We start from the raw sequence: 22,125 nt of genomic DNA, 5'->3' as shown, positions 1-22,125 counted from the left end.
AGTCCTGCATGTATACATGTTGTATTATTTAAATAATACTTTGAATGTTGGGGGACTGGAGTACAAAAGCATATTATTGACTTTTTATTGAAGCATGACAAGATGATTGGTATTTATCAACACAACTTGGTCCAACAACAGCTTGTTTTTCATACTGTATGAATCAACAAGATATGCTACAGGTGTTTTGCAAAAGTTCAGGACTGGGTTCTCCAATCACCACCTCTACGTGGCCTCCTTTCTGCATGTTTATCTCGGACAGGATCCAAGCATGGGAGTTGCAACTGTCTGGGCGACCATTTTTCACGCTTAAATCTCTTCTCAGGTCAGAATGAGTCTGGAGTTGCAGTCCACGATGACAGAATCTATGTGGTTGGAGGGTACTCGATTTGGACCAATGAACCTCTGGCATGCATTCAGGTGAGCATGTCAACATTTTAAACTTTGTTTTTCCTCCAAAAAACTGAGTAATTCCAGCACTGTGATATTTTGAAGACACTTATTGGATAATACATGAAATTCATGCAAATATGATTTAACTCCTCAAAAGCCGTCCCAATATTCCTCAGGCATTTTAATGATATGCTCATAGTGATTTTTTTTTACAAAATTAACATGAATTGCACACAAACTATATAGAGATTTGAGTAGAAACCAATATGGTGGTATACCGTTTCAGGTTCTGGATCTGAGTCGAGAGGGAAAAGAAGAAGTTTTCTACGGGCCAACCTTACCCTTTGCCTCAAACGGGATTGCAACTTGTTTCCTCCCTGCTCCATATTTTACATGCCCCAACCTTCAGGCACTTCAAATACCCCATCACCGAATTGGTGCTGTTTAATCCACTGGTGAACTACTTTATATTAAAGGATGCAAACAGGACTGAAGAACAGATACATTAAATCTAAAATATGAAGAAATTTTAATGAGACTTGTTGTTAGTCAAATCTGTCAGCTAGAGTGTTTCCCTAAAATTCGAAGCAGCTACCCTGTCATCTAGTGATTAAAAAAAAACTCAAATCACCATAGGCTTTTTATACAGAATATGCAAGCACGAAATGCCGAACCTGGAATGGAACTATTTCAATGTGCTTCTTTATCCATCATGTAACAAGTCAATAAACCTGAGCAACATTGTTTTTTTTTAAAACAACTGCAGCATTGCAATGTTCATCTCGAAAACAAATCATCCCATATTTAAGACCCAGTCTTGCATATTAACACACTACACAATACTTAACATTCTCTGTATATAAATGTACAGATACTCTATTTATCACCCTGATTTTCTATACAGGCTGCTTGAGCCAAAAAAATCCAGTGTGATGTTGCAATTTTGTGTCAATATATTTAAAAAAAAACAACCTGTAACTGTGATTTAGCGTTTATTGCTACAACTATAGAAAATGAAGAATTATATATATTTGATCACTGAGCAGCTATAAATGAATGGTAAATCTAGGCAACAGATGAATTCTACTGCAAGTGAAGAGTTTCAGCGGAATCCCACTGATGTGAGAAGAAAGTCATTGGCCTCCCACCTCTGTAGACCTGGGTTCAAATCCTGGTTTGCTCTGCTTTGAAATTTGACCTAACTTTTCCCACTTGAAGGTACAATAAAGGACTAAGTATGATCTGGGTGTGAAAAGAGACAAAACAACAAATACTACTGCCTATTATTGGAGAGTGGCGGCCCAGTGGATAAGTCATCAGTTTCCTGCTTCTTTGGTCTTGGGTTCAAATCCAAGCAACTGCAAAGATTTTCCCAATATTATTCAGGTAAATGAATGAGATAAATTTACAAGTACTACTACTTTCTCTCACAGGGTGGTAGCCCAGTGGATAAGTCATCAGTCTCTCATCTCTGTGGTCCTGGGTTCAAATCCAAGTGCATGCAAGGATTTTCGCAATACTATTCTGTTAAAAGAATAAGTCCCAATGCCCAAGTGTCTAAGTGTATAAGTCTTCAGTGGTGGATGAAGCATTTTCTGAAAAAAATGATTTAGTGTTTCACCCCATTTCCTTACAAGTACTACTGCTTTCTCTCACAGGGTGGTGGCCCAGTGGATAAGTCATCAGTCTCTCATCTCTGTGGTCCTGGGTTCAAATCCAAGTGCATGCAAAGATTTTCCCAATATTATTCTGTTAAAAGAATAAGTCCCATTGCCTAAGTGTCTAAGTGTATAAGTCTTCAGTGGTTGATGAAGCATTTTGTGAAAAAAATGACTAAGTGTTTCACCCCATTTGCTTGGATAAAACGTTTCAACACCTATGTATAAGTGGGGCACGAGTTGGTGTAGTAGGTTGCACACTCGCCTTCGACCGGAGAGACGTGGGATCGATCCCCGGTGTCGGCGGTTGACTGACCAAGCAAGCGGTCGAGGGTCGGCCGAAGGCCGACCCGAGAACGCCTTTCGCACATACAGGTCCATCAAGTGTCTTCCGAACTGCCGAAGGCAGTTCGGAATATAACCTTTTGCTGAAAAGTATGACTAAGTGTTTAATATAAATTAAAAAGGTTTTTCTTTTTTTTCCCTCTTATTCCATTTACTGACCTACATGGTGTAGTGATCAGCCAAACAACAGCAACGGGAATCGAACCCAGGTCTCCCAAACTGGAGTCCTGTAATCTAACCTCCGCGCCACCAAGCAGCTACACTTTTCTTTGTAATCATTTGAGTGTCTTGACAAGAAGTACACAGAAACAACTAAGTGAAAAAGTGTCCGAACCGGGATTTGAACCCAGGTCTCTCGGGCGAGAGTCCAGTGAACTAACCTCTGCGCCACCAAGCAGCTACACTTTTCTTTGTAATCATTTGAGTGTTTTGACAAGAAGTCCAAAGAAACAACTAAGTGAAAACGTGTCCCAACCGGGAATTGAACCCAGGTCTCCCAGACAAGAGACAGGTGAGTTAACCACTACGCCACCAAGTGATTACACTTTCCTTTGTCATCATTTGAGTGTCTTGACAAGAAGAACACAGAAACAACTAAGTGAAAATGTGTCCCAACTGGGAATTGAACCTAGGGTCTACCAGGCGAGAGACAGGTGAGTTAACCACTGCGCCACAACTTAGCTACACTCGCCTTTGTCATCATTGGAAGGTCTTGACTACAAATACATAGAAATAACTAAGGGAAAATATTTCCCAACCAGGATTTGAACCCCAGTCCCCCACATGGGAGTCAGGTGAACAAACCTCTAAGCCACAAATATATATACAGTGTTCCCTCGCTTATCGCGATTAATGGGGACCAGGACCCCCCCGCAATAAGTGCATTTCCGCGAAGTAGGGGTGCCCCTTCAAAAATGCTTAAAGAAATGTCTAACACGTGCACAAAAGCACCACCAAGCAAAAACATCATAGTAGTCCAGATGGAAGATCTTCTGCAGTTTTTTTGCACGTAAGAAACATCGTTATTGGGAGTTGTGAACATTGTTTTTTTGGGCGGTGAAGATGCTCCTGTAAACAGCCATGACATAATCAATGCGATTCCTGAACTCTCACCATGTTATTGACCAATTCTTTGATGCAATTACTAATTCTCATAGAATATTTTGTTTCCACCTCTTGTAAAATGATGTAATTTATAATTTTAACTTAATATCATTAAATTTTTTATTTATTTTTTCCTGAAAAAAAATCTGCAAAGCTCTGAGTCCGCGATAGCTGAAGCGCGAAGTAGCGAGGGAACACTGTATTGCAAATTTGCTCCACAATATTTGTTTTAATACCTTCTGGACAGCATCTTTCCCACATTCGCCATAGTATGTGTGACCCAACATTCACTATGTACATAATACAAAACATTTAGCAACAAAGAACATGAATAAAAAAATACATGCTTAGAGCATATTTGTGGTCAGAGTCCTTCATTCTGCTTCCAATCTTGTTATTTCTGCCTGACCAGTCTCACCGAGAAGGCACAGTAGTTTCTTGTATGCATTTCTGTTTAAACAGAGAGAAGAAGATGTCAAATTAAAAGAAAGCAACAAGAATGCCTTGCGGTTTCTCTGCTTGCTCACCTTAAAGTGGCATTCTTTCCTTGCCCTCTCTTGTGTTCGTAGTTTCTCAAAGTGAGCGTTAGAGAAGGAATAAGGGTGTTCACGACAGGAGGATCTAAAACAGCCACCGTCTCGAGAACAGTGTAAACCTGCCTGTCGTAAACTCCTTCGTTTTCTGCCACAAATGACCTTGGAACATAAAAACAACATGATAAATTCATGACAATGAGCATCCACAAAATCCAAACACTGTGCCGCACTGTTGTTTACTATACCGTAATAGGAATTGTTACCTTAACGCAGATGTCAATTGTTCACATGGGCCTTGCTCAGTGCATCGCTCTACCACAAGTTGCACTGTATCTGTGCTCAGCTTCCTCACTGTACAAAAACATGAACAAGAATTCAACCCCAAATTTTTCAAATGGCTTACTATACACGTTTTCAAAATGTTCTCGAATATTCCAACACATTCAAATGCCACACCTTAAAAATTGATTTTACTGATATTCACGTACGTGCCTATTAAAAAGTGGTCAACCAACGCAATTTAATCTCACCTTGAGGGTCATTGACCAGCATCAAGCAACGAAGTAAAGAAGGGAGTGGAATAACGAGGAGGCTCGGGTCTAAATCACTGTTGCGTCTCAGAAGTTCTGATAGGAATAACAGGACAGACACGAGGCGAGGTGGAGGATAATGACCTTTGAACTGAAGGAAGCTCTCGCTGACCAGAGGAAAGAAAAAAAAAGTTGTATTGCGGCTGAAAATTTAAATAGGGAATTGACATTCAAACCAGGATCCGATAATCGTGGAGACGTACCAGAGCACCTGCAAGATTGTCCTCCTCAACGAAGACCCAGGAGTATTTGGAATGTCTTTGCATGCGCTGAGAAGCACTGGATGATTGGCAACGCTGCCCAGTGAAGGTGACGTGGGAAGGAAATAATCAAGATATCTCTGGATGATGGAGCGAAGCTGCTGCTTGAGGTACATTCCTTGTGACTGGGACACACTACAAGCCACTGACAGACCCTGCAGGCGGATGATACGTGTTGATAGAGGCTCAACCAAATCTGGGGCATATCACCAAAAAACCAAGTGCATCTCCCATTGTGTCAAAATGAGCCACTCTGAAGGCAATGTGCATTTAATTAAAAAAAATGTTCTTTTTTTTCAAATTATTTAACTTATTACCTCAGAAAATTTAACTTCAAATTTTGCATCCCCAAATTGTTTATTTAAGCATCTAGAAAGAGAAAAGAGTGCCCACTTTAGACAAAATTTCTAATTAACACATAACAGCTTTAAAATGCAATAGAGTGAAATCCAAACATGCCTCGTGGCTTCTTTGAGCATTTTCTCAGTTTGGGAGGTTACATTTCCCATGTACCTGAAAGTTTTTGAATGTGATTACTGCACCTTGACTAATTGGATTTCAAATATCTTTCCGAGTTTTGGAGAGCTTGTCAAAAGGACTAAAACTCCAGCCAAAGATCACATTATTGCTGTCTAACTTCAGTGGAATGGCTCACAAATATGGGAATGCACTTGTACATTTAGCAAACCTGTAGATAGAGTGGAAGGCTGTCCCTGAGAGCTTTGTCTTGTTGGGCAAAATTGTGAGGTAGTAGCAGTCTGTCCACAATGCGGAAGAGTAACTGCTGTGCTCGGGAAGTCACCAACAGGGGGCTCCAGTGCTTCACTACACAGCCTAGCACACAGGTCCAAAAAAGATAAACAAACTGACAAGACTGTTTCAAGGGTCCAAATGCTTTCTCAATTGGGTCTTGTGACACTTACCAACAGCCCAATAGGCTAGACGAATTCCTTTCTGATTCTTACTGACCAAGGAGGGTTTTATGTGTTTAAGAATGTCTCCAATGTAATCCAGGGCTTTTATCACCATGGCTGAACGCTCAGACAAAACCTGCAGCTTGCCGTACACTGTACCTACAGCCTAAACCCAAGAAAAAGCAAATATGACTCACTATTACAGACGTCTATTCTTACATAAAAGCTCATGTATTCATTTCATAAGTATGTAAGTTTTAAAACAATTGGTCTTCTTTGCATTAAATTGCCTGAAACTCATAACAACAGAAGAGTAGTTCTGAGAGTAAATTGCCTTAAAATTCAAAGATAGACCTGGTTAATTTAGCTCTAAAAGAGCACAGGTGTCACCCATTATCTTACAAACCTTTACAAATATTTCCAGGGCTGCCGTTGGGTTTGTCACTGAGGCGGTTGGGCTTAGGTTTGCTTCCTGCAGGAGACTCTCCACCTCAGGAAGCATCAGGACCACTCGGGTAAGTTCACAAAGCTGTTCCTCCAAAATCTGGTCTGCAGAGTAAGGGAAATGGTCAATGTACCTACACTTGTATAGTGTTTTCTACCGTCAAGGTACTCAAAGCGCTTAGACACGAAATTCTAATTTACCTACTAATGAAGTAGCGTGAGGAATGTGGGGTTCATCATTTTGCGCAAACACTTAGAGAAGGTCAGCAGGGTGGGGAATTGAACCCACAACCTCTGGGTTAGGGAACAATAACTGCACTTCTGACTCATACTGCCCCACAAGGGGTACAAACATTACAGGGTCTGAGCATCGTTCAATACATAGCTAAGAAAAATGTTTATGTAGTCATACCTTCAGATACCAGCTTAATGCGTTCCGAGCTCTTATGGCGATTTATTCTTATCTCAAATCAACGTTTCCCATAGAAATAAAAGAACTAAATACAAATTAATTTGTTCCCACCCTCTGAAATAAACACCAAAAAACATGATATTACAATGGAAAAACATTTTTAACGGTTGTAATCACCATCTACTAACAGAGTAACAAACTTTCTAGTGGTAATGATGTTTTATACCAAAATGAGACATTATTCAGCACAACGCGGAGCGCACGGAGGGGGAAAAGAGAGAGAGAGAAAGAGGGAGAGAAAGAAAGAGACTTGAGGGATGCGCTCATAACATAACATAACATAAACTTTAAATTTAACTAATTTAGATTCCTAACACACACACGCACACTTTAAGAAAGTTTTAATCTTACGTTTCACTACATTTAAACCTTCTTGTACAATAACCAAGGCAAAGACATTCACACATTCCACCGCGGCTTTCGAGGGCAACCTCCTGCTTTTCCATAAGTATTGGCAAGCCAGCTCAGTCACGCGTACACAACTCAAGGTTTTCGATTATTTTGTGCTTAATATCGATTGTTATCAAATGCCTTTTCTTCAAACTACCCTTCATTGCACCGGCTTGCTTTGGACCCATTGTTTCTCCCTTAATTCTGCACTGACTTGCGCAAAAAAACACGGAAAAATGCAACGCTACGCCCAGTGCTCCTAGATATGTTCGCATGAAGGAGAGAAAGACTGCACTGAAATCATAAGCAGCAACTCGCGTCTCGACCACCTGGCTGTTTTGTATGCTCGTATCTCAAGGCAAATATTTGCTTGGAATTTTACTCGTATATCAAATTGCTCGTATGCTGGAGCATTCGTATGTCAAAGTATTACTGTATTGAAAAAGCAGACTGAATACATACACTGCGATGGGAAATTCTTAAGCACCATTAGATTTGTGGATTGCTAAAATAACCAAGAGGAGAAAAATTGAGCACATATATAAATGTGACCTCATCTGTTGTTATATGGCACTCCAAAATAGCAATTTTAAATAGATGGATATCTGCTGTAAGCTATTCTCAGCCAGCACTCGCCAGCCCAGCAAAGCACACACAACGTCCGATGTTTGATCCCATTATGAAAGAGCATTTTAAGGGTGTTTTGATTTAAAATGACTGATTGTCTCAGTGTTCTTCAAGAAAGCTGTGATGCTTGGGCTAGTGTTGTTAGCCGCTAGCCCTGAGTATATAAAATGACAAGGTAGGGAGTTGAAAGAGGACTTTGTCCGCTTCAAACAAGGTAAAGTGTTTTTTATTTTTATAAATGTAGTGAGAACACGAATGGGACTTGTGGTGTCTGGCTCCCCCGAGTGACAGGCCACTGCATATGAATGAGGTCGCAACCCGATGTGTTGACGCGTGTACATTTTTTGATCAATCAAACATGTCCAAGAACCCCCCGCAACCCTTGTGAAGATAAGCAATATGGAAAAGAAATAAATGATACTTAATATACTTTAATGCTCAGCATTACAAGGCAATTTTAAGCAAGAATAACTTCCATACCACTTTCATCATTTTGGGCTGGGAGAGGCTCCAGCACCCTCGTGAACATTGTGAAGATATGCAGTTTTCATGGCAAATTTATAGAAATAAAGATGCCTGTTGAAATTTCAGCTGGTTTTATTACTTATTACTTTACAACGTGTTTAAAGGTAGTTGTCGTATCTCTTATTGCACGAGAGAACAATAAAAACACTTTTTAAAACATCATATTGTATAAGTTTTAAGGTAAAAAAAGCTGCTTAATATTTGAATAACCAGTAAAATCATGTATTTACTCATTCACAGAAATTTGAAGTTTCAAATTAAAAAGACACAGGGTGCAGTATTTAGTGATTATTATCGATAACAATCAATGTTTAAATATTTTATATTGTGATAACATTTTTTCTCCTCTCGCCCAGGTCAACTTAGAATAAAAACTGTCTTTACCTGCTCGGCTGTCAGACCCATCAGGGCTCTTGTGTAAGTGTTGCTGTAGGACACATCGGAACCAGGCTCTGATTGACAAACTTTGTGACGATCCTGACACAACATTGCCACGATCACCACCAAGTGAAGACATCAAATCTCTGAAAAAGACAGGCACAGAAAGATTTCTTTGAAGAACCTGAACACACTTTTGGAAATCAAAAAACAGGTATATAATTGCATAGATCCGCAATACCTGAAGACTCTGCATACAATAAACCAGATCAGAAGTTTTTTTTTCTCCGCATACAATAAACCAGATCAGAAGGTTTTTTTTCCTTTTTAAAACTTTGTATCAAAGGTATGGTCAGTGTGGGTAGTACTTGAATGCTAAGTTGTACCTGTTTTGGAGTAAATGTGGAAGATAGCGTGTGACAAGAAGTGGATGAACCATGTCGTCCCAGCCAAAGCATTGCAAGATGGACTGAACTGGATTGGGTTGAAGATCCAGGGGGGCAGAGGTGGGTAGCTCGAATGCCAGAAGTGTGAAGCCTAAGGTCAATAAATAATTTTGAATTGTTAGAGACACCCATGTTTCAACTTGTGCATTCAATTCTGTGTGAAATTTTATTTTTCTGTATGTAACATCACAAATTTACCTCTCACTTCATTAAAAATGGACTTGATTAAGTCATGCAAAAACATGTTTTTAATATATTCCATTAATTACAACATAATTTAAACATTTTCTAGATTGTGTTCACAATTTTTCTATGACAGTTAAAGAAGCAACGAGATTTAAGTTTCTCCCGTAAACCCTTTACTGAGCACATTTTCCAGGCTCACTTTGTGCTCTCTGATTATGATGGAAATGATACCGACCCGCAGCTGCGTCTGCCAACTGGCCCGGAGGTGTCTGAGAGAGGCGTAAATCACGAAGAAAGGGGAAGAAGTGGGCCCAGAGTGCTACCGCTACCGCTAGGTGGGGGTCTTTCCCAAGATTGTTGGTAGTCAACCGGGTCAAGGTGGGTCGTGACTGGGCACAGCACTGATGTGTCCGTCTGGAAAAACACAGATAAATAAATGCAAAAGTCATATCTATTGTGCAATATTTAAAAACAACACCCCTCCCCCCCACACACACACACAATCTTACTTTTTATTATTAATCCTATTTCTCTACCATTCCACTCTCGCTGCGTTTTAAGTATTTTCTTTCTTCTCTCCTGGGGGATTACTCGGGCTGTGGTGTGCTGTGGTGTAGAGCAGCAGAGTGTAGAATGAGATCGGGAAGGAGGGGAGGATATTACGTGTATAGAGGGGGAGCATAGTGCTGATCCTCTGTGCACACAATGTACTTTGGCTCTTCTGGCTCATCCCTGGCCCTAGCCTCAGCCTCACGAACAGCCCCATAGTGGCTGGCATTAGCCCAGATAAGCAGCTGAAGAAGCAGTAATCTCATTTAGACTGGAGGTGATCCTCCTGTCCCCCCTCATCTGCCCAGATGGGGGTGTGGGGAAACAGGGGTTGAGGTGTGCACCGAGTACCGGGTAGGAACCCCCCTCCTAGGCTCATATCGAGATACTATCCCATTTCCATCTGTACAGACACATTTCACTTTTTCCCTTCCAGCAAGGTTGCATCTAATCCAGAGAGAGCTGAGACAATCGATTAGACTCTGAATTCATTAGCCTCGTTACTTCTGCGGAATGGGCCTTTCACATATACCAGCCCTCATTGTACGAGGCTTCGTCAGAGAAACTGCTTAATCCTGCTAACTGACACTCCTTACATTGTGTACCCACAAAAAAAAAAACCACATTCATGAAAAATTGTGCCAAGTTACTGACACGGCATGAGTACATCAGCTGATTCTCTCTTTTCACTCCTATGCACGTGACAAGGTCTTAAAAAAACAAGTCTCCTAAAGACAAAAACATTACTTAAACATCCATACTTTTGAGTTGACAAGTCGACTCATTTGGCCAAGATATTATTAAATCAACTGATCAGTCTTAAAACTAGTTGGCTTTGAAATTACTAGACATATTTAATTTTGTTTTGAAAAAAAAAAAACATATCTATCAAATGTAATAAAATTTATCTAAAACAGTAACGTTTGAAAAGGGGGATGGGTCATTCCAAAATAGAAAAATATATTTTCAATTTGGCTTCAAAATTTGTGAAAAATAAACGTTTTCTGCTACACATTAATCACTACAAATGGGTAATATATCATCACAGACGTGATTAACTCACTTTACAGATCAATGCTTTTTTTGTACCGTATCTGATTATTATGTATTGTCATTAGTTCTTTATCTTGTCACGTTGTGATTATTGATTCGTTTATTAAAGTACTTATTATGTGGCTTATGTGTGGGTTTGATGACTGAAAGAGCAATATACAGTTATTTGCAAGCAAAACGTTTTAAGTAATTAAGCATAATTCAAAATAAAATATAAGGTGCACATTTTTGAAATTTTAGCGTAAAATGAAGGATTTTAATAGTGTCTTATAGCTCAAAAAATAAATTGCATGACTCTTGATGTTTACAAAACTTGGCATAACATCATTGCAAAACCATGCTAATGTTTGCATTCTGTTCTAAGTTAACTAATAAGTTTTCAGTAGAAGTTGACTTCCTGTCTTTAAATTATTTACCACAGTTTAAAGGAGAAAAATATAATGTTTAAACAAGTAAAATTTGAAAAATATCGGATTCTATTATTTCTGTCCACTTATTACAACATTTTCCTACTTAACGTCATCAGCAAGAATTTCTCAAATTGTGTGACATAAAATTTCCCCCATTTCTGTTATGACCCAGATTCATTGATTTCTCCTGTCGATTTTTTTTCTGATGAGGATAAAAGGGTAGATATCAAGTGAGAGGTTGTAATGACCTTAAAGGTAGGCCTGTCTTCTATTAAGCCAAGGGGATTGGAGTTAATTGTTTCTGTGGAAAACAGATCCACAGGTTGTGCCACTGCCAGCTCACCTCATCAACCAGTGACACCCCCCACTTCACCAAAGGCGAGAGACATGGGATGGAATAAAACTGAGGAATTAGTCATGGGACTGGCTTGTTGGACAAGTGCCATCAAGGGTGAACACTTGGACGTGCCACCTTCTCGGCCACTGGCACAATAATCATCTTAATGTGTGCAGATTCGACACGACTCTTAATAGGTATAATGATGCACCTGCTAAATTTGCCAATCAACTAAATTGTCACAATTTATAATTGTGCCATAGGCAAATTGTTGACCCCAAAGGATTGTGGAGCTAAATTAACATGTTTCATTTTGGAGGAAAGGCCAAGAAACATAGTTTTTATTTTATTATGTTGTAATTATTTCTGTGCTGTAACACTATTCAGTCCTTATTATTTATTTTTTTACATTAGTGCCAGTCTCAATACAGCAATTAGCCTTGGTTGCAAAACTTGCAACCTTGAGCTAGCATTCTGCCGCTGATACTTTTTTTGCGTCAAATTTGCAGGCAGATTAGAACTTTTTTCCACCTTACTTTATATTTTATCAGTGGGAGGAAAATAAAATATGGGTGAGTGAAAATGTTGACAAACAAGTAATCTCTCACCTGAGTTGGGCGAGGACAGTTTGCAGGAAGCCAAGAGCAGAGTTGAGTTCAGACTGACGGCAGGCTGGCAACAACCAAACAAACCCTTCATTGAGCAGTTTTTCTTCTGATAAGTTGAGCCTGGTACTTGTTTCAAAGACTTCAGCCACCCCGTCCAGGTATGAAGCCAGAGGCCTCCAGAGGGCAAGTTTACGGGACACCTCTGTAGTTTTATTGTAGAACTCCCTAGCAGTATGATTAAAGGATGTGGCCAATCCACTAGCTAGGGGGCCAAAATCCAAGCCCCTCTCCTAAATGATAGAACACAAGTTTAAAGCGATTAGGAGATGATCAAAATGTATTTTATTGAACCATGATTGTGTTTTTTTTCTCTTATCGTTTTTTTGATGGTGGAACATACCTGAAATAGCAACACCAGCGACAGCTGTCCTATCCACACCAGTGTGCGATGTCCTGGGGGGCAATCAGAAGGCAGGAAAGCTAACAGTTCACAGATTTTACTGGAAACATCTTCCAGCTCCACTTTCTTGGCAACCACCAGAAACAGGAGCAGGAAATTCATAAGTCCAGCTTCCGACAATTCCTGCATCTTCTTTGAAGAGAACTTTGAGCAAATCCTACAAGAAAACCAGTAATGACATCAATCATATTGTTTAATAGTAAAGCAATGCCTTGACATACAAGTGTCCCAACATACGAGAAATTTAGGATACGAGGGAAATTCCGAGCAATTTTTTGCCTTGAGATGCGAGACAAAATTGAGATACGAGCATACCAGATGGTTCCCGGATGGCCGAATATGCGAGAGGCTGCTTATGAGAACAGCATTGCTGTCTTTCTTACCGCATCTCCCTCGCATAAAGATATATACCAGCACCGGGCCTTACAGGTTGCATATTTTACTGGAGATAGCATGACCAAGTATGGACTATCATGGACTAGAAAGCAAAACAAGCATCTGAAAAAGACACCAGCAAAACCCTTCTCAGCGAGTCATGGCTAGTCCGATAATTAAAAAAAAAACTAAATGGGGTCTTGTCAAGTCTCTCTCCTGTCCTTTTCTCTCTTCTTCCTCCGTGCACTCTGCACTAGTCTGCTCTTACTGAATAATGCCACATTTTAGTATTGAAGATCATAACCGCTAGATAGGTATTTGTTACTTAGTGAGTTGGTGGCTAATTAGAACAAATAAAGAGCTGTTTTTCCATTGCGATATCCTGTTTTCGGGGTTTTTTTTCTGAGGGTTGAAACAGAAAAAATTGTATTTAGTTAATTTCTATCAGAACATTTTATGAGATACGAATAAATTGACATACAAGCTCAGTCCTGGAACGCATTAAGCTTGTATCTCAAGGTATTACTGTATGGTCATTTAAATGATAGAATAGATAGAAAGTGCTATGTTAATGGCAGAATTCGCACATTACATTGCTATCATCATTTAATCAGAATCACTTCTTCATAGGTAATGTGCCCTTTTTGTCTTCGGTGACTAAACATTCCACTCCTGAGGGGTAAATCTGGCCTATCTGGGCAGCCCTGCAACTGTGTTTGTGCGAGTCATAAGGGATAAATAAAGTGGGAGAGGGAATAAGAATGGTGAAACAACCAGCATGCTGTTAGATCCTGGGGGCACTGTGGAGAAATGTCTTTAAAGATCATGTTAAATGTCAGAGACACTCAGACACACAGCAGTAGGCGCTTGGTCCCTCTCTACGGCCAAACCAATTTACTGCAACACCAGAAAAGAATCAATAAAAACACGGGAGCAAGCACACACACACACTTACTGCCATGCTTTCAGTTGGCACTCTACTCACTTGATAAGGGGAAAAAAAATCTACCTTCTCATCTTCCAAAATCATTGACAAACAGTCCGCAAAGGTAAGTAGTAATGTTACTTGGGTCAAAACATCAAAAGTGACTGGCCATAAGACATTTGTTTCAGAAGTATAACTACAATAGTAAATTGAAAATAAACTAGGCTCCTAGAGCAAACAAAGAAAAACTCAGGTCACAGACAAACAACGATTTCAAACAAGAAATGTATGGGTTCACAAATAGTCTTACTTTCTCACACTGAAAATGTCATTTCTTATGAGTGTTTTGTTGTTCTACATTTGTTGGTGCAGCAAATTAGCACTTATTTTTAGTGTTTACACCGATACCGAGTTTAATACCTAGCTCTGTGTTATCAGTGGACAATGTTGGTAGGAAACTTGATCTTGAAGAGTTAATATTGTGATCATTGGCACAAAATCTTCTGATTTTAGTGCTGTATCGGTATTGATGCCGATACCAGAGCCCTATTTGCAGTTGCAAGAGTTGTTAACACTCAGCTTCATGGTACAACTCGTTAGTTATTATTATATGCATGTGAAAATGCAGCATATATAACAGTAGTGTGTATGTTTATGAAACTCAAAGGAAAAAAAACACCCCCCCCTTCAGAAATGCCACCCGCATCCAGTGGGGTGTGACAGCTTGGCAAGATTCTCCAGTTGAACAGCTTTACATGCATCAGAACTGAATAAAGACATTGTAATTAAACTCAATAGAGAAAGCTGATTTGTAATACGAGTAAATGGACTTCAAGAACTCTCTCACCTGAAGATATTTGCCACAAAACTAAGCAGACCAGAGAGTCAAAAACCACGCGTATTTTGCATGTAAACAGCAGGGAACAGATGCTTAAATTAAAGAGCATGTAACAACCAAAATGGTACACTCACAGTTTTTGGTGTTCATCCTATCATATTCTTTATTTGGGACTATTTTTCTTAGACTTTAAGCAGGTGTTCCAATGACCGTTTCCTTAGGCCATCCAGGATTACCTTAATATTAAATGTATATGTGCCTCCTGAGGGGAAGAGGGGCGTGATAGCCTCGGTTGAGGGAACGGAATGGGGATGATGAGGGTCTGGATTTACTCCAACCAAGTCTAAAGCATGCCACCAACAGAATCCTTCCAAACAACAGCCCCCCCCCCCCCCCCCCCCCCCAATTGCTATCCACCCCAGCTTTCCTAAAGCGAATTAAGCGCCACGCTCGTTAGCTAATTAGCCCCCATGTCTGCAATGATACTGAGCTCATCCCAGACAGAGGGAAGTCATTAGGCAGGCTTATCTATGGCAGCCTTGTTTTGGTGCCCAGCTTGTATGTGATGCAAGATATTCCACGACTTCATTGCGTTCTTACATATTCAAACATAAAGGGTCGTTTCATTAATTTGGGGAAATTATTTGCAACCGTGTCAATGAATCATCAATATATTTTTATTATTTTTCTACTAATTTGATAAATAAAAGCGTGACAGTTTTATGGAAAACCCAAAATTCTCTAAGTGACAGACGCAAAACTTTTGAGCAGCGGTGTATAGACCAGAAAACATGGTAGTTTCAAGAAATCAAATCGCATAGCATGAATACGGACATAATTACCTCATCTCGATTTATTCATCAAAATTGGAGCCTATTCGAACTCAATACGGATTTATATACAGGCAGTTATCAACTTACGACCAATGTGAGTCAGTTCGACTTTACAAATGCTAAATTCGTGAAGCATGAATCATGACAGTGCAATCTTTAAAGTTCAATCAGGAGATAATGCCTCTTCACTTTCTAACTGCTTTTTAATGGCACATTGCACCTCTGGGTAGCCAGATCACAAAGACTCCAAACTAATCACACGGTAGATATAACCCACTCAGTTTGGTGGGAAGTTCAACCAATCTGTCAACACTGCTACTGTACTCAAGTGCTTTTCATTCGACAAAGACGTGTTGCACCTCCAAACAACAAAAGGACTGGCGAGTTATTTTGTTAACATTCCAACACAAACTAATTTCTTTTCTGACAAGCCTGTTCTTTTCTTTCTCTCCCTTTAAAAAAAAAAAACAAGGACTGCATTTTGGGTCACCTCAGAAATCACAAACGACAACTTCAATTGGAATTGGGGAATATGAATGCACCATATAGTATACACAACATGGATAGACATGCGACGAGATCGCTTTATACCAATCTGTGAGGGCGAATGTGGTTGCAAGTCAACGACTGCTTGTACTTGGAGGAAACCAAGACTAATTCTTTTGTATGAACAGATCCCTTTTTTGATTGGTAAACAATTAAGTCACTAGAACATGCGCTCTGCTTTGACTTAGAATGCATGGCAGCGCCGACAGAACAAGTGGACTCATTATAAAAGATCACGAAAAAAATACTATCAACAACTAACCCTTTAAGACGGAAAGCATCCTAACGATTGTTATAAATCCATCGGTGTATCTGAAGAGGCCCGTTTCCTCTTGGGGTTGAGAAAACTTTTCTTACCTTTCCAGTTTGATTTGTATACCTGAAGACAATACCTAGTCATGTTGATATTGTTTGAAACCCTTTCAAAAACTGTCAAAACGCCAATTGAACCACCAGATCCTAACACCCACACACATTATCTTCAAGTGTTTTTGAGCCAATGCTGCGGATGCAGATTTAGATGATATTGACAGAAAAGTGTCTTTAGCAACAGGTGCGAACAAGCTTTGTGGTACCGCCTGCCATCAGATAGATGAATACTTAAACGTTCTGTTTAACCATAAAAACAAAGCATAGAAATATAAAGATACATTTGTTTGATTTTGTGCCAATAGTCAAGCTTTACCTTCCTTTGATCTGTCTCTGTGGTACTCCCCCCAACTTATCCTGAGACAGACATAGTGCCAGTACTCGCAGGAAGATGTGGAATGAATTGGCTGAACGGTACAGCTGAGTGAGTTCTGGGGAACGGATGGGAGGTGGATCACAGCAATTGCGGGCTTGCTCCAACAGGGACATAGGTGTCTTGCACAAAGTGCCCAGTCCGCTTACACCAAGCCACGGTACAGTGAATGTGGCACCCTTGAACAAAAAGAAGGAACATTAAAACTATCCAGTTGTTTAACTAAATGTCACATCACACAAACTTGGAAACACCTGATATTTCTACTTGAAATTCCTATGTATGAAAAGTATTTGAAATAAGCCAAGTATATGAGCTCACCAGGTTTTTACCGTAGTAGTCCCAGAGGATGGAAACTACGTTGGTACTGGGTTTCCATAGGAGAGAAAGAGACAGACAGCAGTGTACATGCATCCTGATCTGCTCCTCTCCTGTGAGTATACAACCATATACATTTAGAGCGTTGCAATAATCGACATAAACCAAATTACAACCACCCCTGTTTATTTAACAGAATTGATCAAGAGCTGACCTGTATTTTACAAGTCAATTTAGCCAACTCTTCAACGAACGTCCAATTGTCTTCTAAGGATTTCTGAATGTAGGAGATTAAAAAAAAAATAAAGATGAGACATTTCTAAATTATCATTCATTCATCTGTTGAACTAAATTTCAACAAGAATAATATTTTTACACGGGCAGTATTTATTAATAGCAATTGGATAGTGGCAATAAAAAAAATACCTCATCATGGATGATGCCATTTTGACTGTACTGCCCTAACATTGCTAAATGAGTGATCAGCCACCATGTGAATCCGAGAGGGTCCTTGCAGTGTGTCGGGAGGCCACTGAATTGTTCTGCTGCAGGTTTCCCTAACACCAGAGGCCTCAATAATGAATTAATATAGCCCCAAAAACACTACAGAAATAGGAGACAAGTGAGTGAATATATAGTATTTGTACAAACACACATCTGCATCGATATTCCGTCACCTGTGAGTGTAGCTTTTTATTCCTAGATTGCAAAAGATGAATGATTAAGATCCAAAGTTCTTTTGTGCAGGAGCAGAGGTAATGATGGCCACTCAGAACTTCTGTAGGTCGCACCTAAAATAATGAATACGTAAAAATCACTAGCCTTTATTATAATCAATGCCAGCGGCGCTGTAGTAGAGTGGTTGCCGCGTTTGCCTCACAGTTCTGTGATTGTGGGTTCAAGCCCAGGTGGATCAGTGGCGTCATTATCGCCGTTAATAAAAGTCTATATTTTGGAATATGCCTTACTCTCTGTCAAAACTTAGAACCACTTAATACACGATATGATACAGACAATGCAAGTGGCAGAATTATGAAAAAGTATTTCATATTTTGTTCCTAGTAACATTATGGATAGGGAGTGAGTCTCATTGATGCGAGTGAGTTATGCGAGTTATTGTCTGCACAACAAAATATTTAAAATGAATTCTGCATTCGTGCTCTATCTTAATCGCTATTTTATTTGTGCCATTGCTTTAGACCCACCTTGCCGTACTTGCTCATGGCCAGACCAGTAAGGTCACAAAGGAGGTTACAAATGTGATCCTCAAAAAGACTGGCATCAGTCAGGTTCTCTCCTGTCAGGTCCACAAACTGGTGTGCGTACACTACCTGGCCTGGGCAGAAGTGTTGAAAAGGTTAGGGCACAATGTTGCAAAAAGGCAGAGGACTGGTACACTATCCATTACCATCAAAACAAATCCATATAAAAGATTGAATTAATGCTGTCCTTAAAACATTCACATCACTGTCTCTTCAATAGTCGCACAAATGCACTTTATTTAAATTGTTCTTACATGATAATGTCTGACAATGACGCCATTTAGGAAATGCTTCATATTGTGTAGGCTAACATACCTTGCATCTTGTTGCCAAATAAGTGGAGGATCTCCAAGACTGACCAGTGTATATCAAGGTGAAGGTGTAACAAATGCCATGAGGGAGGCAAAATCTGTGAACACAGAAGTGACCAATTCAATAGCAAACTTAATTGCAATAAAAAATTTATGCCTCTTTGCAAACTATCAATACTTGTTATCCCCGTTATCCATATTAGAATTGTCCATTAGAGTGCAACAACTGCAAACTGTTGGTGTTTGACAGTATATAATCAGTGTTGTCATGACCACAACGACGCACAAATTCATTAGCCTGATTCAATACCCCCCCAAAAGCAAATCAGATCGCTAGCTCTGCCTTTCGCCCCCCTTCAAAAAGACTGGACAATTATGTCAAATTCTCTGGATATTTTTTGCATGGGGCGATGAAGTGACCCGAGGTTCGGTTTTGACCTCCACTGCCTCTCATATCTTATCATATAAACTTTTAACATTTTGCTAAGTCGCTGTTGGAGATTTTCTTCAGATGATCAAAGTTCTGTTCTGGAACAATAAAAACGTGCAGCGTTTGGCCAAGTCAATCAACAAAGAATATTGAGTATTTCGAGTGTTACCCAAAATGCTCACTTCAAACTGTACAGTAAACTCGAAATGCCAGAAGTACCTTTGCAGGATTCTGTATCGTGAAAGCATTCTGAATGTTCGCCGGCAAGTCTTTAAGGCGTCCAATGAGTATGATGATGCCAATCAACTCTTCTATTAGAACAGATGGCAGTTGACCTTCCAAATCCTCATAAGGATGGGATGGATGTTCATCAAGGCTGTAGGAAGCCTTCAGGTATCTTAAACACAGGTAAGTTAAACACATTACAAATAATACACACAAACCCTGCCAAATTCCTTATAAAGACTACCTGTGTAGGAAGACTTTAACATATTGAAGAAACGAAACACACTGTTCTCTGAGCTCAGAAGCTTCATAGTGAAGGTTGCCTCTTTGACCTAAAAAATACAAGAATCTTTTGAGAGAGTACACCATTTTACTTCAACCAATATGCAATCACTATAACATCAGTCTTTTTTCTACGATAATTGTAATTAATTTGTCATAATTTAATGGGGCGCCTGATGGGGTAGTAGTTCACTCCCCTGAATACGGTGCGGAGAAGCGCAGGCTCGATTCCCGGTGGTGGCGTTATGATTGTGAGTGCAAATGGTCAACAGTCTCTCTACGTATCCTGCGGCTGGCTGGCGACCAGTCTAAGGTGTAGTCTGCATTTCGGCCGAAGTCAGCTGGGATAGGCTCCAGCAACCCCTGCAACCCTTACGAGGATGTGTGGTAAAGAAGATGGATGACTTAAAATGGGCGACCATAATTGGATTCAGTGCATGTTTGAAAGTTAGCATAACAGAACAACAGAGGTACACATGGAGACTACTTTTGGGATGTATTCCCTAAAGTGCCCTTGGTTACAATAATGAGAATATTTGCAATATTTATTCAGTATTTTAAAACATTCTACATTCTAAAATAATTGAAATATTTTATCTTTGAAAAGTTCCATATGTTTCATGATAAATCAATTCACATTTGAACCAGTGACTCAATGACCCGACATTTGAGTTTGTCAATTCATAAATAGCAAAAACATTAGCTGCACTTTGGAACAGATATAGAATCATGCTTAGTTACCAAAGTCATGGGAGATCTGTTGTGCCATAGTCTCGAGCCTGTATATCTTTTGCCTGAATAGGAAAACACATTGTAAGGTTTATTTAATTAGATACAAATTACGACAGTATGCAAAACCCTGGCAAAGATGAGGTGTGTTGAAAATGGATGGATGTTTGATTGCTTACTAATTTGAGTAATAAAATAAGCATGAAATCAGCACAAGTTGGTCTTTGCATAATTACAATAGCATGCATGTTGGGTTGATATTAAATTCTGAGTTGCCGTTTGTCCAAATGTGAAGTGTGACTAACTGGCACACCTGCAACTGCAATAAGGAAAAGCAATAGAGAAGAGATGGATGAATGTGGTCACTGATTAGGTTCACCTAAGCATGCCAAAAAGCAGTTTTGTGGATTCAACCAATGCTGTTTCTGTAACCCAGGTCAAACCAAAGATCTCCACTGTGTCACTCTCATAGTCTGCAGGAGCAGGATCAAGACACAGCAACAACCTGCATATTTGGTTCAAACAATGTAATTATTGATTAAATACAGTAATTTTGTGCAGTTAATGACATTAAAATCTGTTGACCTTTTTAGTGACCCTCTAGCAGTATATCCCTCACTTGACAGTGCCCCAACTGGATCATCTTTAGCTTCCGCGCAGCAGAACCATGGTGGTCTTGCTGGGGAAAGTTCACAAAGACCATCTGTAGGAGACACCGGCGGAGTGAGGGACTGGCTGAAGTCGTCTGCCATTCTGCTCCTCACTGTCACCGGTCACCTTTCATTCAAAAGGGAAAACATGCAATGAGTAGAAGAAAACATGGCATCAAACTATGTTAACCGTTTCATGCACAAATTATGTTTTTTTTCTCACTCTTCCAGGGCAATTATTGACAGCACTAGGTGTCTAATCAATTTTGATTGGGAGGGGCGAATTAATGAAAACCAATGGCATTGAATGATGATCATTCACACTAAGGCTTGTCTCATGTTTGTAAGTGAGGACCGACCAGGAATCGAACTTAAGACCCCAAAACTGCGAGGCCGTCCACTCAGATGCCAAATGTATTTACAATTATAAAATAAACATAATTAAGGTTTAATAATCAAAGAATATGATGATCGCTAACAATTAAGAACTAGTTCGAGTTAAAGATCTGAAGTGGAGAAAAAAAAGTTTGTTTTTGTTACCGAACATGGTGAATTCCTACATAAACATAAAAACTTTGAAGCGTCAACATCTGTTTAGCGTAGAGGCTACTTACTGTCCCTAGACCGTTAAAATGAATTCAGGTTTAATTAAGAACGTTATGTTTTAGATTTACAGTGAAAAAAAACATGCTGGGTAAAACCATGGCACTTTACCTTTGACTATGAAGAGTAGTGTAAGTTACAGAAAATGAAAACAATGAAAAAAACTGAACACGTGGATACGCAAACAACACTAAAACGTAAACATACCTTTACTTGCTGAATTTCGATTGAATAACATTTTGCACATTCACTTGATGGTACGGCGCTTCCATTGTTTGTGTTCCGGGACTGTCCCGCGCTTGAGCGATGCGCATGTGCTGAAAAACGTTTGGGTTTTTAATTGGGCCAAAATGTGACAATGGGTGTGGCTT

General features: G+C 39.6%; 2 protein-coding genes across 6 annotated transcripts in view; one reads left to right on the top strand and one right to left on the bottom strand.

Annotated features, from left to right (window-relative positions):
* Nucleotides 1-1,664, top strand: part of klhl32 (kelch-like family member 32) — a 30,155-nt gene extending 28,491 nt beyond the window's left edge. For all 5 annotated transcript variants that reach the window (XM_077720609.1, XM_077720608.1, XM_077720610.1 and 2 more), the window contains 2 exons: nt 326-420; nt 680-1,664. In XM_077720609.1, the coding sequence (XP_077576735.1) occupies nt 326-420; nt 680-841 (257 nt within the window). In that variant the 3' untranslated portion in view covers nt 842-1,664. The remainder of the gene's footprint in view (nt 1-325; nt 421-679) is intronic.
* On the bottom strand, nt 660-21,272 carry mms22l (MMS22-like, DNA repair protein). The gene is given in 26 exon segments (XM_077720613.1): nt 660-3,950; nt 4,028-4,195; nt 4,300-4,387; nt 4,567-4,733; nt 4,830-5,041; nt 5,575-5,720; nt 5,810-5,966; nt 6,207-6,349; nt 8,643-8,782; nt 9,023-9,173; nt 9,504-9,682; nt 12,226-12,515; nt 12,626-12,842; nt 16,888-17,123; nt 17,266-17,375; nt 17,422-17,443; nt 17,477-17,539; nt 17,689-17,865; nt 17,940-18,053; nt 18,468-18,598; nt 18,840-18,933; nt 19,485-19,662; nt 19,735-19,822; nt 20,514-20,566; nt 20,881-21,006; nt 21,087-21,272. Coding segments are annotated over 26 exon segments (3,693 nt in total). The 5' UTR covers nt 21,254-21,272; the 3' UTR covers nt 660-3,874.
* Between the last annotated feature and the right edge of the window lie 853 nt (nt 21,273-22,125).

The sequence above is a fragment of the Stigmatopora nigra genome, chromosome 7 (assembly GCF_051989575.1).
Source record: "Stigmatopora nigra isolate UIUO_SnigA chromosome 7, RoL_Snig_1.1, whole genome shotgun sequence".
Taxonomy (NCBI): domain Eukaryota; kingdom Metazoa; phylum Chordata; class Actinopteri; order Syngnathiformes; family Syngnathidae; genus Stigmatopora; species Stigmatopora nigra.
The sequence above is the reverse complement of the archived record's forward strand: the minus strand, read 5'-3'. Positions and strand labels throughout refer to the sequence as shown.